At 49.8% G+C, this 17,844-nt stretch overlaps 4 protein-coding genes across 4 annotated transcripts; all 4 read left to right on the forward strand.

The window, feature by feature from the left end:
* Nucleotides 1–210: 210 nt before the first annotated feature.
* Nucleotides 211–714, forward strand: LOC119352266. Its single transcript, XM_037618957.1, has one exon. It carries the CDS (start codon nucleotides 283–285, stop codon nucleotides 547–549), a length of 267 nt encoding a protein of 88 aa, XP_037474854.1. The 5' UTR covers nucleotides 211–282; the 3' UTR covers nucleotides 550–714.
* Nucleotides 715–3,437: 2,723 nt separating this feature from the next.
* Nucleotides 3,438–3,939, forward strand: LOC119352267. Its single transcript, XM_037618958.1, has one exon. The coding sequence runs from the start codon at nucleotides 3,558–3,560 to the stop codon at nucleotides 3,813–3,815; it is 258 nt and encodes an 85-aa protein (XP_037474855.1). The 5' UTR covers nucleotides 3,438–3,557; the 3' UTR covers nucleotides 3,816–3,939.
* A 9,109-nt stretch (nucleotides 3,940–13,048) lies between these two features.
* LOC119352268 lies at nucleotides 13,049–13,615 on the forward strand. The gene has a single exon (XM_037618959.1). It carries the CDS (start codon nucleotides 13,174–13,176, stop codon nucleotides 13,429–13,431), a length of 258 nt encoding a protein of 85 aa, XP_037474856.1. The 5' UTR covers nucleotides 13,049–13,173; the 3' UTR covers nucleotides 13,432–13,615.
* A 2,178-nt stretch (nucleotides 13,616–15,793) lies between these two features.
* LOC119352269 lies at nucleotides 15,794–16,381 on the forward strand. Its single transcript, XM_037618960.1, has one exon. The coding sequence runs from the start codon at nucleotides 15,854–15,856 to the stop codon at nucleotides 16,139–16,141; it is 288 nt and encodes a 95-aa protein (XP_037474857.1). The 5' UTR covers nucleotides 15,794–15,853; the 3' UTR covers nucleotides 16,142–16,381.
* The last annotated feature ends 1,463 nt before the right edge of the window (nucleotides 16,382–17,844 follow it).

Below are 17,844 nucleotides of genomic sequence, written 5' to 3' on the forward strand. Positions count from 1 at the left end.
TGGAAACCATGTCCTCGAGGAAGCGTCACTCCAATCTTATCTTATCTCTGCCTTGTCCGATCGTAATGGACAAAACCACGGAGGAAAGCAAGATCTGCTGGGAGAACGAGCTCTCGTGAAAGCACCCGGTATGCTGGAAAACCAGAGCCCGCGGCCGCCTGTTTTGCTCCGGCTCTCGACGTATATAACCCCGTCCCACTCCCACTCTTCCCCCATCAACACAAGCAAGCATCAGTTCCTTCGGTACCGTAGCTGTAAGCAACGCAGCAAGAAGCATAGACCATGGCAGCTCCAGCCAAGGCATCGTGGATGGTGGCGATGAGCGTGGGCACTGTGGAGGCGCTCAAGGACCAGGCCGGGCTCTGCCGCTGGAACTACACGCTCAGGTCCATCCACCGGGCAGCCAAGGCCAACGTCCGCAGCGGCGTCTCGCAGGGTAACAAGCAGCTGCCTGCCTCAGTGTCCGCCGTGGCCGAGAGGCGCCCAGCGGAGGAGGCCGAGGAGGGGCTGAGGACTGTCATGTACCTTAGCTGCTGGGGCCTAAATTAGGAGTGGTAGTAGCTAGGAGTGTTGTGTTTGTTGCAGCAAGCAACTTAGTATTACTAAGCATCCATGGGCTGAGACTTGGCTCTGGTTGACCCCTGATCGGTTTGTAAAGATACCAGGACGATGATGATGATGAAAATTTTGGCTATGAGTTCATAATTTCTATCACCCTACTTGTCCATCCATGTGCTTCAGTGGCTTTTTTGAAAGGCCAAAGGCCATGCTGTATCAAGAGGGGGAGAAAGTTCACACAGGGAGATCAAGTCAGCAGAGCGAGGTGTTCAATAGAAAACAGAGGAGCTTCAGCTGCCTGTACAAAACAGCCAAACTCTGAACAAAGGTAGAACAGTGAAAACCGAAAAGGAGTTCGATCTCAGACCTTTTCAAATCAATTTGAACACCTCAAGGTCGCTGCAACGGAGGCCGTTAGAGAGTCTGACGTTTTGTTCCTTCCAACAATTTTACTTCTGATTATTTGGACGTTGTATGCTTTTCATTGGTTTCTGTTGCTTGGAGTTCTGTAAAAGACCCGCGGACCCGATCCATGTTACACCGAATGCGTATGTGCGGGCAACTCCACCAGCGACCCCAAATGGACGTCCGGTTTAGCCGGATTTTGTCCCTTTGGGACGGCAATTGGTTCGTCCATGTTCGCCTCTGTTCGTTGGGTCGTGGATACGTCCAACGCGCGGCTGCACCCCAAATCATATCCAGGATGGATGTGACAAAAAAACAGAAAAACTTAAATAAAATGCTTAAAAAAGTAGATAAAACACATTTAAAAAACTTAAAACATAATTTAAGGTTTGCGTCCACAAAACGGCCTAGTTTTACAGTTCGCTTAAATGGCCAAATTCCATAATTTACATAAAACAAAATAAAAAAGCCACCCGCGCGCTCCTATCGCGCCCGTCGATATCGTGGCTGTTGCCGTCTTCAATGGCCGCCGGTGTCGTCGTCGTCGCTGACGAGGTCGACTTACTCCGGCGGCGTCCAGAGGTGGGCCGGCGGTCCGTGGTGCACGGGGCGGCGGGCTGGAAGGTGGTCGGTGCCTGCACCACCTCCTCCCGAGGCGAGGCGTCCCTCTCTGGTGACCGCGGCGGCGTGGGGAACCAGTTCACGCCCCCCACGGTGGCCGTCATCTGCTCCGCCGCGCACGACCAGCTCCACCCCTGACCCACCAGGCCTGGGTGAAAGGCGGCTCCTCCCTCACCTCCTCCTTCGGCACCATCTCCAGCTCGGGGATGGCGACGTCGCCGGCCGCGGAGAGTGCCGTCATCTCCTCGAGGCCCTCCTATTGACACTCGTCGTGCGTGCGCATGGAGTCCTCCATGACACGCATCATGAGACGGGCCTCCTCCTCCGCTGCCATGCGAGGAGGTGGAGGTGGTGACGAAGACGGGGAAGGCGGCGGCGTGGGCGTGAGGCCGCGCACCCGCGTACGATAGCGCACCTCCTGACGTGGCCGCCGCGGCCCCGACACCGTGTTGGCGAAGTCGGGCGCGCGCCGCACGTCGTGCTCGTCCTGGAGCCACGTGTCCCACAACACGGAGTTGGGAGTGTACCTCTCGTCGTAGTAGAGATCATCCAGGAGGAGGCGGCGGCGCTCGATCTCATCGCGCCGCGCACGGCCGCTCGTCGGCACCGGCGGGATGGGGACCCGGTCCGTAGAGAGGTGCCAGTTGTTGGGAAGGTGCACGTCGCTCCACGGGACCGGCGTCCTTGTCTCCCAGTACCGCCAGCACACGTCCACGGCCAGGTACCGCCGGTCGCGCTCACCGGCGGTCCTAAGGACGATGGTGAAGGGGGCAGGTACGAGGGCTCGACTGGAGGAGCGCGACGGTGATGCGGCCTCCTCCTTCTTGACGGAGCCGCGGCGGCGTCCCGAGGAGGAGCCAGCCTCGCGGTCGTGCTTCCCCTTGCGGCCGTAGTTCCAAAGCCCCATGGCTACGGCCGACCGGCGAGGTTGAGGACGGGGAGCGGCTAGGGTTTCAAGAGTGTCGGGTTTCGAGGGGGCAGAGAGGGGCCGTAGTGGGAAGTGTGGACGACGACCGGTCCACGGCTTCCCATTTAAAGAAGGACGGCGACCGTTCGCTGGGCGGATGACAGGTGGGGCCATCCCGCCCGTGCGCATTGATGTTGGCGGGTCGGAGGTAGGTGGCCCCTGCCACGCGGCCCCGACGCGGACGTACGAAGCGTCCATTCGTTGTCCGCCGCGACCCAAACCCGGCGCATGTTTGCGTTCGAAATGGGTCGGCCCGGACACAAAATGGACCAGATGGGTTCGGACCGTCGCGCACTGGGCCGCCTTGTTTGTCTCTTTTACCCCAAACGAACGAGGCCGGACAAAATGGGGTCGCGCGGTGGAGTTGGCCTGAGATGGCAAGAGAGGAGGGTGAGACTTGGAGCATAGAAAGGAGATGGGAAGCGTGGGCCTGATCCGATGTGACAAACACGTCCGGACGTCCCATACTCGCTCAATATTTAAACTACATATGAAGGGTACCGGTGGGTCCAGGCATTTAAAGCCGGTTTGAGGTGTCTGTATAGATTGATTTGTTTACCGGTCATTGACCGGACCGTCGGGCGTACGACGAGGGTTTGAGGCGCCCGGTCTAAAACGAAAATGAACTATTATCTCATATCTGCCGGGTTGTCCGGTCCCAGTAGACAAAACCAGCTGCTCTGCCGCAGAGAAACACAAGATGGGGCGAGGTGGCAACCACCTGCACCGGCCGTGCGTCGACAGCGAGAGGTGTGGGAAGCAAAGGTGGGTCCGAAAGCACTCGGTATCCTAGAAAACCAGCGCCCGCTGCCCGTCTGTTTTGCTCCGGCCCTCCCGTGTATATAACCGCGTCTCACTCCCACTCTTCCACGGTTCCACCCATCAACAGAAACAGCTTCAGTTCAGTGACACAGTTCAAGAAAATTCCACTGCTACCATACACAGCAATCACAAGCCAGTCTCCAGTCTCCAGCAAGGCATCAAGACCAAGAAGAAGGAGAAAGAGATGGCTGGTCCGGCGAAGGCGTCGTGGATGGTGGCCATGAGCGTGGGCGCCGTGGAGGCGCTCAAGGACCAGGCTGGCCTCTGCCGCTGGAACTATGCCCTCAAGTCCATCCACCGGGCAGCCAAGGCCAACGTCCGCGCCAGCGTCTCGCAAGGCACGAAGCAGCTTCCGGCCTCCGTGGTGGAGAGGCGGCAAGCGGAGAAGGCCGAAGAGGAGCTGAGGACGGTCATGTACCTCAGCTGCTGGGGCCCAAATTAGGATCACTAGTAGCTTAGGGGTGTTGCGTTCGTTGTAGCTTGTGCTTATGTGACAATACCCTTATGATCGATTGTAAATACAGCTCGATGATGATGATGAAAATTTCTGCTATGAGTTTACACCATCCTCCTTGTCCATGTGCTTCTGTGACTATTTTCTGAAAGGCCAAAGATCAATCCTTATCAGGAGAGCAAGAAAGTTCAGAGTTACACAGGCAGAGGAGTAGCTCAGAGCAGCTTCAGCTACTTGTTCAGAACAGAATAGCCCGACTCTGAACACCGGATGGAACATCGGGCTGCCCTCCAAGATCTCACATCTCCTGTGGTCAAATCAAATCGGACATCTCCATATCGCTGCGGCGGAGGCCATTAGAGATTATGGCGTCGCGTCCCTTCCAACCAATTTCTTCTCTGATTACTTTGATGGGGAACATGCATATGCGCCCCTTGCAACCAAATTCTTCTCTGGTTATTTTGATGGGGAACATGGATATGCTCTGTTACTGGAGTCGACATGGCTCACAGAAGGTGGAGCTTCCGGGCATGCAAGAGAGGGAGAAAGTTCAGAGTTACACACAACACCGGGAGAGTAACTCAGCAAAGCGAGCCGCGTACAGAAAACAGAGCAGCTTCAGGTGCCAGAAAGATATCAAGCGTTCCTACTCCATCGAGGGAACCGCGTTGGTGTTTATATTGATGTGTAGCCGCAGCTCTTGGCTTGGCGTACAAGATAATACAAGAGGAGTTTGAGATGAATACAAGAGAGGGAAGGAGGTTGAGATTACAACACGTATATTCTAACACCCTCCCTTAATCTCAACTAACCTAAGTTAAGATTATTCTTGAATTCTTCAAATGGTCTTGCTGGCAAAGCTTTTGTAAAACCATCGGCCACTTGATCCTTGAAAGGAATAAACCGAATCTCAAGTTTCTTTGCTGCAACTCTTTCTCGCACAAAGTGAAAATTAATTTCTATGTGCTTTGTCCTGGCATGAAATACTGGATTTGTAGACAGATATGTTGCTCCCAAATTATCACGCCACAAACATGAGATACAATTCTTCTTGATCCCCAATTCTTCAAGAAGTGATTCAACCCAAATGACTTCAGCAGTTGCATTTGCCAAAGACTTGTATTCAGTTCCTGTACTTGACCGTGATACAGTAGCTTGCTTTCTAGCACTCCAGGAGATAAGGTTAGATCCAAAAAACACTGCAAAACCTCCAGTTGATCTCCTGTCATCACTACATCCTGTCCAGTCAGCATCAGAGAATGCACTCACGAGAGAGGAATTAGACCGTTTGAAATGAAGTCCTATTCCCATAGTATGTTTCACATATCTTACAATCCTCTTGACAGCTGACCAATCTGCAGAAGTAGGTGCATGCAGATATTGACAAACCTTGTTGACAGCAAATGAGATATCTGGACGTGTAAGAGTTAAATATTGTAGTGCTCCCACAGTACTCCTATACCTTGTACTCTCCTCCTCTTGAAGTGGCTCACCCTCATATGCTGAGAGATTTTCTGAGGAGGATAAAGGTGTAGGCATTGGCTTACAATTTTTCATCCCCATGCGAGACAGAAGCTCAATGATATATTTCTCCTGATTTAACACAATACCATCTTGAGTTTTCTTGACTTCAATACCTAGGAAGAAATGCAAATCTCCTAGGTCCTTCAAGGCAAATTCTGAACTCAGATCATGCAAAAGAGAATTAGTAGCATTTTGTGAAGAACTTGCAACTATGATATCATCAACATATATAAGCACAAAAATGACTAGTCATGCCTTGTTATAAATAAACAAGGATGTGTCAGCCTTGGAGGCAATGAAGCCAATATATTTCAACTGTGAGCTCAATCTGGAATACCATGCTCTGGGTGCTTGTTTTAAACCATAGAGTGCTTTATCAAGCTTGCAGACATAATGTGGCAATTTCTTACTCTCATAACCAGGTGGTTGCCTCATAAACACTTCCTCTTCCAGAACACCATGCAGAAACGCGTTCTGTACATTAGCTGCCTTAGACTCCATCCTCTGGATACAGCAATAGCCAACACAAGTCTGATAGTTGCAGCTTTCACAACGGGACTAAAGGTGTCCTCATAGTCAATGCCATAACGTTGCTTAAAGCCCTTTGCAACTAGACGTGCCTTATATCTGTCAATGGAGCCATCTGCTTTCTTTTTAATTCTATACACCCATTTGCAGTCAATGATATTTTTATCTCTCCGATTTGGTATAAGGTGCCAAGTTTTATTCCTCATGAGTGCAGAATATTCCTCATCCATTGCCTTCTTCCATTTAGGATCATCAAGTGCACTGTTTAATGATGTTGGTTCTCCTGAAATACACAACATTCCATATGGTATAGTTCCATCTTTTCAAATTTTAGGATTTCGTATACCTTTTTGTAGTCGGGTCATAACACGCGAAGAAACCTCTGGCTGTACCACTGGTATACTCGCCACAGGAGATCCAGGAGAATCTGCTGATGCAGTGGGCTGATTTGTCATCATGTGTGCAGGAGATCCTGTGCCAACTGGTGTGGCTGCCCCTCTCACAGGCACATGGGCGTCGCCCATCCGACCCGGCGCAGAAGATCCGCCACCCGACCGCGACTGGACACGCGCTCGGTGCGAAGGGAATCTGTCCCCGCTGCTGGACCCGCCTGGCGCTGGTGCACGGTGTAAGGGGGATTCGGCCCCGCCGCTGGCCCCACCTGAAGCTGACGCGGCCGCGCGGGAGTGGCCCTCCCTGGATCTGGAACTGGAGCCGTCAGGGGCGCGATCCGAGGCGGATGCGCTCGCTCGATCCGAGGACTGCGCGCGTGCAAGGGTGGCAGGCGCCGCCGGATCTCCCTCGTCATCTGTGCCAGGTGCGTCTTCTTCCTCAGCATGCAATATTGGGTCAAAATCAGCCATATTTTCGAAATCTTGGTCATTTTGAGCACCGTTTTCTCCAGGGACCTGCACAGGCATAAGAGAGAGACCAGTACCAGCAGGAATATCATCACATTGGTTAGTACAATTGTCGCCCCCATGATCAAAAGACCGAAGATGTGAAGGAAGAAGAAGAATTTCCTTGCGGAGAGGTGCACCGGCATTAGGATGAAGAGAGGCAAAGGGAAACACGGACTCATCAAATACAACATCTCGTGATATATAGATCCGGCCAGTAGGAACATCAAGGCACTTGACCCCTTTATGCATGGGGCTATAGCCTAAAAAGACACACCGTTTTGAGCGGAAAGCGAGTTTGCGTGTGTTGTAGGGCCTAAGATTGGGCCAACAGGCACAACCAAAGATACGAAGAGATGTGTAGTTAGGTGTGACACCAAGAAGTTGTGTAATAGGTGTTTCAAATTTGATAACTTTACTTGAAAGCAAGTTGATAACATATGTGGCAGTTAAGAATGCTTCATCCCAGAATTTAAGTGGCATGGAAGCATTTGCTAGCAATGCAAGTCCCATATCAACTATGTGACGGTGCTTTCTTTCAGCAGATCCGTTTTATTGGTGAGCATGAGGACAAGAGACATGATGTGATATGCCAAGCTTTTGAAAGAAAGAATTTAATTTTTCATACTCACCACCCCAGTCACTTTGCATAGCAATGATTTTAGAGTTCAGTTTGCGTTCAACAAGATTTTGGAAATTGAGGAAAACTTGAAATACATCAGATCGTTTCTTCAGTAGGTAAATCCAAGTAAATTTACTATAGTCATCAATAAAACTTACATAATAGGAAAATCTACCAACTGAAGTAGGAGCTGGCCCCCATACATCTGAAAAGATAAGTTGTAAAGGGGCAGTAGACACACTAGTAGAAATTGGGTAAGGTAACTGATGACTTTTTGCTTGTTGACACGGATCACAAACTGACTCAACACTAGGCTCATAAGAGAGTTTATTTTTGCTAAGGACATATCTAACTATGATTGAAGATGGGTGACCCAAACAACTATGCCACCTTGATGTAGATAGCTTGGTGACAATGTTTGCTTGTTTATTGGACCATGAAGAAGAAGATGATGATGATGATATGAGTGGGTAGAGGCCTCCCACGCACCGTCCTCTAAGAATGACTCTTCTTGTTCTCAAATCCTTAACCAAGAAAAAGAAAGGATAGAATTCAATGAGAACATTGTTATCAAGAGTGAATTGATGAACGGAAACAAGATTTTTAGATGTTTGAGGAACATGCAAGACATTGGTCAAGTGTAAATTTTTCATGGGGTTTTTAACAATTGAACTACCAATGTGTGTGATATCCATACCAGAACCGCTTGCCGTGCGAATTTGGTCGCCTCCATTGTACTTCTCCCGCATCATCAACTTGTCAAGTTCACTTGTGATGTGGTTTGTTGCTGCACTGTCGGCGTACCAGTTAGTATCCACGCCATAGGAGACTGCATGCGCCTCTTTTTCTTCATGGTCGTTTTCTTCATAACGCCACCAGCAAGCTCATGCACCTCCTGGATGATGTTTGTAGCATATCTGGCACTCTGGATAGTCATGCTGTTGATCATAGACCTGCTGTTGTTGTTGCTGTCGAGGGCGGCCTCTGAATCCGCCGCCTCTATTGGAGAAAGAGGACTGGCGGTCACCGCGGTCACCATGATCACCACGGCCACGCGATCTTCCTCCGCGCCCGCGAGATCTGCCTCGTGACTGGCCACGGCCTCTGTAGACTGCATTAGCGGATGAGTGGAGCCCGCCCGAAGATGAATCGCCTAGCATCTCCATCCTTTGATCAAAGGCAGAGATCTGAGCAAAGAGATCGTCGGCTGTGATGGTGTTTTTGACAGCGCCGATCGCCGCCACCACGGAGTCATAGTCGCGGTCCAAACCGGCCAGGATATAGTCCACCATCTCCGGATCAAATACGGGACGACCGGCAGCAGCAAGTTCATCCCAAGACTTTTCATCTTTGCCATATACGCCGAGCTTGACATGGAGCCCTTCTTGGTATTGGTGATGGCGATTCTCAGATTAGTAATCCGAGACTGAGATTGTGAGGCGAAGAGATTTGTCACCGTCGTCCAGAGCTCGAAGGTGGAATCTTTCCCAACAACTTGTGCAAGAATTTCTGGAGACATGGAATTTAGAAGATATGATAGAACATGCTGGTCTTTGGCGATCCAGGGTCCGCATAGGGGGTTCGGCTCTAGGGCTGTGGTCTTGTCTGCCTTCGTGACCTCCACCATCTTGGGCGGAGCAGCGTCGGTGTTGTCCAGGAGCCCCGTCACCTGCGCGCCTCGCAGGGCTGGGAGGACCTGCGTCTTCCAGAGGATAAAATTGCCTCTTGCGAGCTTCTCAGACGGCGGCGATCCGAGGTTGAGGGAGACGCCGGCGGAGGAAGCCATGGAGACGATGATATGTGATTTCTAGGGTTTTGATGTTGTGGCTAGATGTATGAGAAGAGGTGGCTCTGATACCATGAAAGATATCAAGCGTTCCTACTCCATCGAGGGAGCCGTGTTGGTGTTTATATTGATGTGTAGCCGCAGCCCTTGGCTTGGCGTACAAGATAATACAAGAGGAGTTTGAGATGAATACAAGAGAGGGAAGGAGGTTGAGATTACAACACGTATATTCTAACAAGAATAATGTAAAACAGAAAAGGAGTTCGATCTCGGCGATACACCCCGCCCGCCCTCCAAGATCTGAGATCTTGTCTGATCGATTCGAACACCTCAAGGTCGTTGGCTGCAATGGAGGCCCTTAGAGATTCTGACATTGTGTTCCTTCCAACAATTTGTTCTACTGATTATTTCGTCGTTGTACGTTTTGCATCGGTTTCTGTTGCTCGGAGTTGACTGTAACGACCCGCGGATCCGATCCATGTTATGGCGACGGCGTAAGTGATGTGGCAGGAAGGAGAGGAGGGCGAGACTTGGAGCAGAGAAAGGAGATGGGAATTCAGATTTCACTCATCGCGTGCCTCAGCGTTTACACCCTTGTGTACCGCTATGGTGAACTGGTGATCAGGTGAGACATCCATCTGCTGCGCGACTGAGATCGTTCACGTGTTCTGAGTTCCTTCGCTCTGCACTCATAAGTATATTTTTAGTCCCTCAACTCTTTCGAAAGTATAGGGATGGTCCCTCAACTCTAAAATCAGCATAACTTAGTCCTTTAACTTTTAAAACCGGATAAGTTTAGTCCTCGTGCTGCTCCAAGTGGTTTTTTGTCGACGTGGCGTGGGATTAGACTCGAACCAACAAATGTGGGGCCCACCACATCTATCCATGTTTTTCACTTTGATTTCTGCTCTTTGTCTGTCTCACTTACCTGCGACGTCCTGCACCGTCACGCCCACACGGCCCACACACGCATGCTGGACCTGCAGCTCCGGTGACTGAGAACAGTTGCACGCTTGTCGTGCCCAGTCTGGCCGCCGCGCAGTCCGCCTCCTGCTGCTGCAGCATGCGTGTGGTCGCAGGGTATGCCGGCGACGTACTTCTCCTGCTACACCGCCAAGGTGAGCTCGGTGACGCGCACGACGGCTGCGGTGGTGGCTGCGTGTCGCTGACGCTGGGGCAGCGGTGGCACAACACGCACGACGGCGACCGAGGTGGCGGCGGAGTGAACATCGCGTTCGACGGCGGTCCACTCAGCACAGCGCGAACGGTTTCCTAATCCAGGCGAGCAGATGAGCAGGCTCGTTGTGCTGCCCACACGGTGCTTCAGGAGCTGCTACTCGTCCAGGTTATGAGCTGGGCGTTGGCGTTGCAACTTGCAAGGGCATGAACTCGGCGTTGCGGGCTACACGCACTGGAGCGGCCTCGTGGAGGTTCCATAGCTCGCCATAGTGCGCGCAGCAGGCTCATAGCACCTTCGTGCCGACGAGCTTGACGTGGCAGGAGCCCGCGCCACTACTACCGCCAAGGCCAAAGCACGCAGCAGCGCGAAGTAAATTTTTTTTTTTTGCGAAGTCTAGTTTTAGTCAAAAACCACTCCATACCGGCAGGAAACCACCTGAAGCAACGTGAGGGGCTAAACTTATCCGGTTTTAAAAGTTTAGGGGCTAAGGTTTGCTGGTATTAGAGTTCAGGGATTATTTTTAAACTTTCGAAGAAGTTGAGGGATGAAAAATATACTTTTCCCTACGTAAAACTAAATGTGATGAGAGCGATGACGTTAATAAGTAAACTGAACGCGTTTTCTGATCGGAGTGATGACTGACAGGGTGAGCGAGACAGAGAGCAGCCCGCCCGGCGGTATGGTGACATGAAGCAGACGGCCGGCGCCCGGCGGTATGGTGTAGACCATGGCCTCGGGCCTCTGGTTTTCCTTGCCCGTCCAAGTCTCCTCAAGAGCATGTGGCCAAAAATACCTACGTGAGTCTGACTAAACCGCGTTGCAGAAAGGAGGATTGTTAGTCTAATCACTTGCCCATCCCAAGACGATGAGGAGAAGACTCCGGGATGCGCTGCGTGCGTGCCTAGAGTGGACTAAATGAACTCTATGTTGGCAGATTTGCATAATGAGAGTGTGCTTATCGGTGTCGGTGTACTACCACCAATCATATTAGACCAAGTGCCACTACTCCCAGCAAGTGGTTAACACACTGACTTCAGCACGGTGACAAGCATATTTTAGTAGTACTAGGTGAAGCATATTTCTCGCTTGTATAATTCTTTTTTGCAACACACTAAGATATACACAATACATTATACATGTACAATTATTCTTTGATTTTCCGAATATAGACATGTTCCTCGGTTGGGTGAGCCTTGCGCTCGTGCACGCTTTAGTTTAAAAAAATATCAACCTTAAGAAACAATGTGAATGAATAAAAAATACACTACAAGTAATCAATATGTGCAATAACCAATTGCGCTATTCTTGCATCATATTTAATATTTGATGCATTAGTCACACTACATATAAGAGAAAGAGCAAGAATATAAAGAAGAGCGAACAATACAAATAAATTTTGACACAGAATACCCATGAATTATGGTGGGCCCACCCTGGTTACAACGGTATAGTGGTTATGGGCTTACATCCATTGATCGAGTTCTCCATGGAGCAGTCGGGGTGAGAAGGTTGGCTTTAGCATGGTGACTGCTACATCCGAAATTTGGTGACCACCAGCGCACAAGCAGGTGCAACGTACCTCATAGAAGAACCTCCTTGACATCTTCAATCCATTTCCGCAATCGACCTTGGGAAACTCCATCCTAGGGAGAGAAGGACAAGCTGATGGAATGAGTTAATACAACATGCCATGTCAGTCTGCTTGTGTGGCATTGCTGTAGGTGAGGTGTTGATTCTCATGTCAAAACCATTGAAATGGTTGATTTGGTGTGGTGTGAAAAATTTAAGGACATCACTTGCGGTTCATGCAAAAAAAAATATCAAAATACGGGCTATGTCTATGTATGATTTTAACCGCAATTAAGTTACTATTATTTTCTTTCTTACATTTATGTGTGAAAGATAGGTAGCTTTTTCTTATAATACTAATGTTTTGCGAGATCACCTTGAGTAGAACATACGCCTCATTCAACTCATTTTCACGCAGACTGTCATTTCTAAGTCACCCGGGAAACAATTATTACCAAATTATATGCAACTTATGAGACATACCACTACTGTCTTTACATAGAATACAAAATCAATGGCACTTATAAATAAGATTTTGTAAGTCAGCTTTGAAACAGACAATCACAGTTTTTGTAGATTGTAAGAACTTCAAGGTGCCTCGAAAATGACATGAGAGCAAGGCAGAGGTTTGACGTGCATGTAATGCACCAAAAAGAAATCAAACCACCGACCTCTTTTTGAAAAGTCAACAAAATTTGCACGTAGTAAAGGAAGCAATTTATTAAAAAAATTGTTGATCTCATTTCCTTAATCAAACAAAATTGTATAGAGAAATACATATGGATTTGCACGCTGAGGAAAAAAAAAGTAAAAATAAAATGAAGAACTATAGTGTTTCCCTTTTTCATGAATATTCATACTTTTACTCCGTGTAAAGCTTCACGCCCATTACTCGTATCTCATCTCTGCCGGCTTGGTCATATCGGCCGGAAAACGAGGTGCGCAGCCATTTGCACAGGGACGTCGACGTCGACAGCGGCAGATGCGGCGCAAGCAAGCAAAGGTGGATCTGAAAGCACCTGGTTTCCTGGAAAACCAACGCCTGCAGCCGCCTGTTTTGCTCCGGCTCTCCCGTATATAACCCCGGCCCACTCCCACTCCTCCTCCCATCAACACAAACGAGCATCAATTCAGTGAGATAGTTCAGAAAATCAGCTCTGTTCTTTTAGCATACACAAGGATCGCAAGTCAGTCTCCACTCTCCAGCAGCGCAGCAAGAACAAGGAGGAGGAGGAGAGATGGCTGGTCCGGCGAAGGCGTCATGGATGGCGGCGATGAGCGTCGGCGCGGTGGAGGCGCTCAAGGACCAGGCCGGGCTCTGCCGCTGGAACTATGCCCTCAGGTCCATCCACCGTGCAGCCAAGGCCAACGTCCGCGGCGGCGTCTCGCAGGGCACGAAGCAGCTTCCGGCAGCTGTGGCGGAGAGGCGGCGAGCGGAGAAGGCCGAGGAGGGGCTGAGGACGGTGATGTACCTCAGCTGCTGGGGCCCAAATTAGAAGTACCAGTAGCTCAGGCCTCAGGGGTGTAGTGTTCGTTACAGCAAGTATTAGTAAGCATGCAACCATGGCCTGAGATTTGGCTGGCTGCTCCCTGATCGGTTGTAAATATACCACCACGATGATGATGATGAAAATTTCGGCTATGAGCCTATAGCCATGGCCTTCTGTGGCTATTTTTTGAGAGGCCAAAGACATATCAAGAGAGGGAGGAAATTCAGAGTTACACCGTGAGAGTAACTCACTCAGAAAAGCGAGCCGTTGTGCAGAAAACAGAGCAGCTTCAGCTGCCTGTACAAAACAGAGAAGGAATTCGATCTCAACGATACACTCAGCCGCCCTCCAAGATCTCAGACCTTGTAATGCTATGGTTCTTCCATACGGTTTCTGAATTTATTCAGAAGTAATTCATCGAGATAGTGCATCCTTTTCTTATTTATCCGGAAATACTAAAAAATACTATAAAGTGCAGCCGGATAGATCCAATCTATTTCTGAAATAGACAACCCGCACACACTCCCTTTCCAAAAAAAACACCAACCATTTGAGTTAGATTTATTAATTTTGTTGCTAAAATATCGGTATTAAGCCCTAATGCCAGCGGATGGCCAGCATGCTAAAAAAAAGAAAGAATGAGTTACATATTTCATATGCTCTCCTCTTATAGATAGGACGGGCAAAGAACCAAATTTTTCGATCCCTTACTTCCCTCACCATTTTTTTAATGCAAATAGATTCAATCTAGTAATTTCTTTTAGGTTAAGTCTTGTTTGACCTGTGAAAGGCTTCCTTTGTTGAAATGTTCTGTTTGCAAAATTCCTAAAATAAAAGGAAAAAAATTCACTTTCCTAAACTAAGGACGGGAAATTAGAAGAGAGTATATCTTCTAAATTAATAATACTCACCTCAGGCCTTTCTGGAATGGGGTATTATCTGTCCCGATAAATAGTTAATTCCAGGAGTAATAAATAGGAGTAAGTTAAATGAAGCGTTGATATAATTGGACTTGCGGAAGAAAATACCAATTTACTAAAAAAAGAAGAAAAAATATCTTATCGAAATCGAAAGGACTATTTTTTTAAAATTAAACAGAAGGGTTTGCAAATAAAAGCGCTAGTGCCACAACTAGTCCATAAATTGTTAAAGCTTTCATAAAAGCTATCGATTTTAACACCTCAAGGTCGCTGCAATGGAGGCCGTTAGAGCCTTAAAGATTCTGAGGTTGTGTTCCTTCCAACATATCATCTACTGGTTATTTTGACGCTGTATGCTTTGAATGGATTGCGAGTACTTTCCGTTGCACGGAGTTGACCCGTGGATCCGATCCAGCGTCGCACCGAAGGCGTAGGTGAGGTAGCAGGAGAGGATGGTGAGACTTGGAGGAGAAGAAGGTGAGGATCAGAGAAAGGATATGTGAATTCAGATGTCACCCATCGCATGGCTCAGCGTTTACACCCTTCTGTATCGCTGTGGTGATCACGCACGGCATTGACGTGCTGCGCGACTGAGATTGTTCGTGATGAACGTGCTCTGAATTTCTTCGATCTGCACTCTCATGAGCCGACAAGAAGATATGTAAAACTAAATGTGATGAGACTGATGATGTTGATAAGTAAAGTAAATGTGTTTTCTGATCGGAGTGATGACAGAGTGAGAGTGAGAGTGAGAGTGAGAGTGAGACAGAGAGCAGCCGGCTACCCAGTTGCAGAATGAGAGCTGATACTTTTGCATGAACAAACGCTGACATGAGGCAAGCGCCGGCGGCCTCTGGTATCATGGAAACCATGGCCTCCAGCCTCCGGTATTCCCTGCATGTCCACGTCTCCCGTACCTCCGGTCTCACCGTCACCGTCACCCCAAGAGCATGTGGCCAAAAGGTGTAGTTTACTTACGTGTGAGCACGAGTAAACCGCGTTGCAGAAAGGAGGATTGTTTAGTGTAATCACTTGCTGATCCTAAGAGGGGGGAGAAGATGCCCGGACGCTGCGTGCCCGGAGGTTGGCAGATTTGCAAGAGGGAGCGATCTTTATCTTGCTGTGTGCTAAAAGCGAGACATTTCATGGGCCACCACGAAGCCTCATCTGATGTACTCGGAGCAAGTGGGATAACACACTGACATTAGCACAGTGAGAGGCTGACAGCAGCGCACAACTTGCGACACAAGCGGCACGCCGCATTTCCCAACCTCGGCGTGCGTCCGACAGTAACCTGAGGCACCCGGTTTCCGCCCACGAGTCCACAAACCATGCGCGCGCCCGTATGTACGAGGCAGCGACGGCCGGCACGTACTGTAACCCATGCCAACATCGGCGTCTCGTATAAAACTACCAAGAGGAGCACCGCCATTTGGCAGGCAGCTGAGCACACGAACGAAGCACTCACTCGAGCACGGTTATACTCCTGGAATCGTGCAATTAGTCAGATGGCGAGCGGCAGCGGGAAGGCGACGGCCTCGTCCTGGGCGGCGGCGATGAGCGTGGGCGCGGGCACGGTGGAGGCGATCACGGAGCGGCACGCCGGGCTGTGCCGCTGGAACCACCAGGCGCTCCCGTGTGTCTTCCAGCAGCGCGCCGGCACCTCGGCCGCCGGGAACGGCGCCTGCGGCAAGGGCAAGGCGGCGACCACTGCCGGTGGAGCAACGGCGAGGCAGGAGCAGGAAGAGGAGCTCCGGACTGTGATGTACCTCAGCAACTGGGGACCCAACAACTAACTAGCCGATTAGTCATCAGTTACAGTGCTCTAGATCTTCAAAGATGGCTAGACTGGCTCGTGCTAGCTGCACCAGTTCGTGCGTGTAAGGATGATGTGATCTGAGCACGCATATTCACTCTCGAGCTCGTGTAAGAGTAAGACACGGTAGCGTGCATAGTACTACTTCCATGATCCGGAAGGATTTCAGAAAGAAAAGCATAAATGGACGTCCCTTCCGGCCTCCTCCAGGCTCAACTAACTGCAATGTCCAAACGGTCGCTCTGAATTTGCAGCATCGAGCGTTTAGGCCTTGGTACAGTTCATCGCCGTTACAAGTTAGTCAGTCATATGCCCAGGGAAAACAGTGTCAATTCTGCTGCAAAAAAAGGCATATCCCGACTATTGCAGTCGATGCTGCGTGAACCAGTTAATCCAGCCTGAATTATTTGCGGACAGAGCCCCCGTCCTTGCTCAATTGCTCCCATATTAAACTTTACCTGCAGGATTATGATCAAATTTAGATCTCAAAAAGCACGGACACACTCCATTATGGAATGAAGGGAATAGTTCACAATGTACACAGCGACAGCCTATGGGCAGTACTTTGCTGACATTAAAACAGAACAAGGTATCCTGCTAACCAGTTTGAGCATCCCCAATGAATTGCGCTGAGTTCACTGAGGCAGCCACACTCCATCCGCTCACAGACAATGCTCCCCTGTCAAACTGACTATTTCAGTCCACCTGCACATGGCATGATAACATACATCTGTTACCATTCACTAAGAACAAAATCATACACAAATTTCCTATATGTTGGAATGATGATGGTGGAGATAGCTGGCACCGGCCCTACGGCAGACTCCTCCTTCATTATCTTGGCCTTTCCTATATGGTGGAGGGATCTTGCTGCGGCAATAGAGGTGTAGCGGTTCACGGTGGAACGTGTGGGCGAATGATAGACGAGGGAGGCACCGGCTAGGGATGGTGTTGTACATATAGCCGGTCTCCACAGGTCTCACGTACCTCCTCCCCTTTGATCCAAGGGCTCTAGAGAAATCTCAACCCCTCCCAATACATTCCTTGATGGCCAATGATCCCGTAGGAACAAACGTGGATGAAATCAATGAAGAATCGCGGAAGTTACACACAAATCCGCAGCCAGGGTCGGGCGGTACGACCATGCACGATTATACCGTGCACTTCTCGAACCTGCACGTGGGTCTTTCATATTTTGGTCATCATTTCCTTATACGAAGTGCAATTTAGGCGTTCCTAGGCTCGTTGGAATTTATGGACGAGCCCGATAATCTCCTGATATTTTATTTTCAATTTGGGCTAGTTGGAAAATATAATTTTTTTTGTAATACTCTCCAAAAAGCATGAATGTACTGCGTCTAACTTTTTGGTTTGGCCCCAACTTGGTCCCTTTCATCGTGCTAAGTCCACGGGGCTCACGAGGCGTACCTCCCCAACCCTCGTCCCTCGCGTCGCTCTCGCGAGCGGCGGCGGGGGAACCCTAGCCCCCACCCCGTGCCTGTCTCCTACATCATCCCCTCCCCTCGCCGCCGCCAGAAGGCGCCGCCGGGCGAAGCCCGGTGCGCGTCGGAGGCCGCGGGGCCCTTCTTCTTCTCCCGGCGTGCGGCTGTAGCGCAAGATGCGGTCACGGATCCATCGTGGATCTGGTCATGTGGGCGCGGTCTCGGCCTCCCCTGCTCGGCC

Source organism: Triticum dicoccoides, chromosome 2A (genome assembly GCF_002162155.2).
Source record: "Triticum dicoccoides isolate Atlit2015 ecotype Zavitan chromosome 2A, WEW_v2.0, whole genome shotgun sequence".
Classification (NCBI taxonomy): Eukaryota; Viridiplantae; Streptophyta; class Magnoliopsida; order Poales; family Poaceae; genus Triticum; species Triticum dicoccoides.

Bases quoted from the DNA above. Each gene is read 5' to 3' on its own strand.
- LOC119352267 (XM_037618958.1), top strand. From the start codon at position 3,558: ATGGCTGGTCCGGCGAAGGCGTCGTGGATGGTGGCCATGAGCGTGGGC.
- LOC119352268 (XM_037618959.1), top strand. From the start codon at position 13,174: ATGGCTGGTCCGGCGAAGGCGTCATGGATGGCGGCGATGAGCGTCGGC.
- LOC119352269 (XM_037618960.1), top strand. From the start codon at position 15,854: ATGGCGAGCGGCAGCGGGAAGGCGACGGCCTCGTCCTGGGCGGCGGCG.
- LOC119352266 (XM_037618957.1), top strand. From the start codon at position 283: ATGGCAGCTCCAGCCAAGGCATCGTGGATGGTGGCGATGAGCGTGGGC.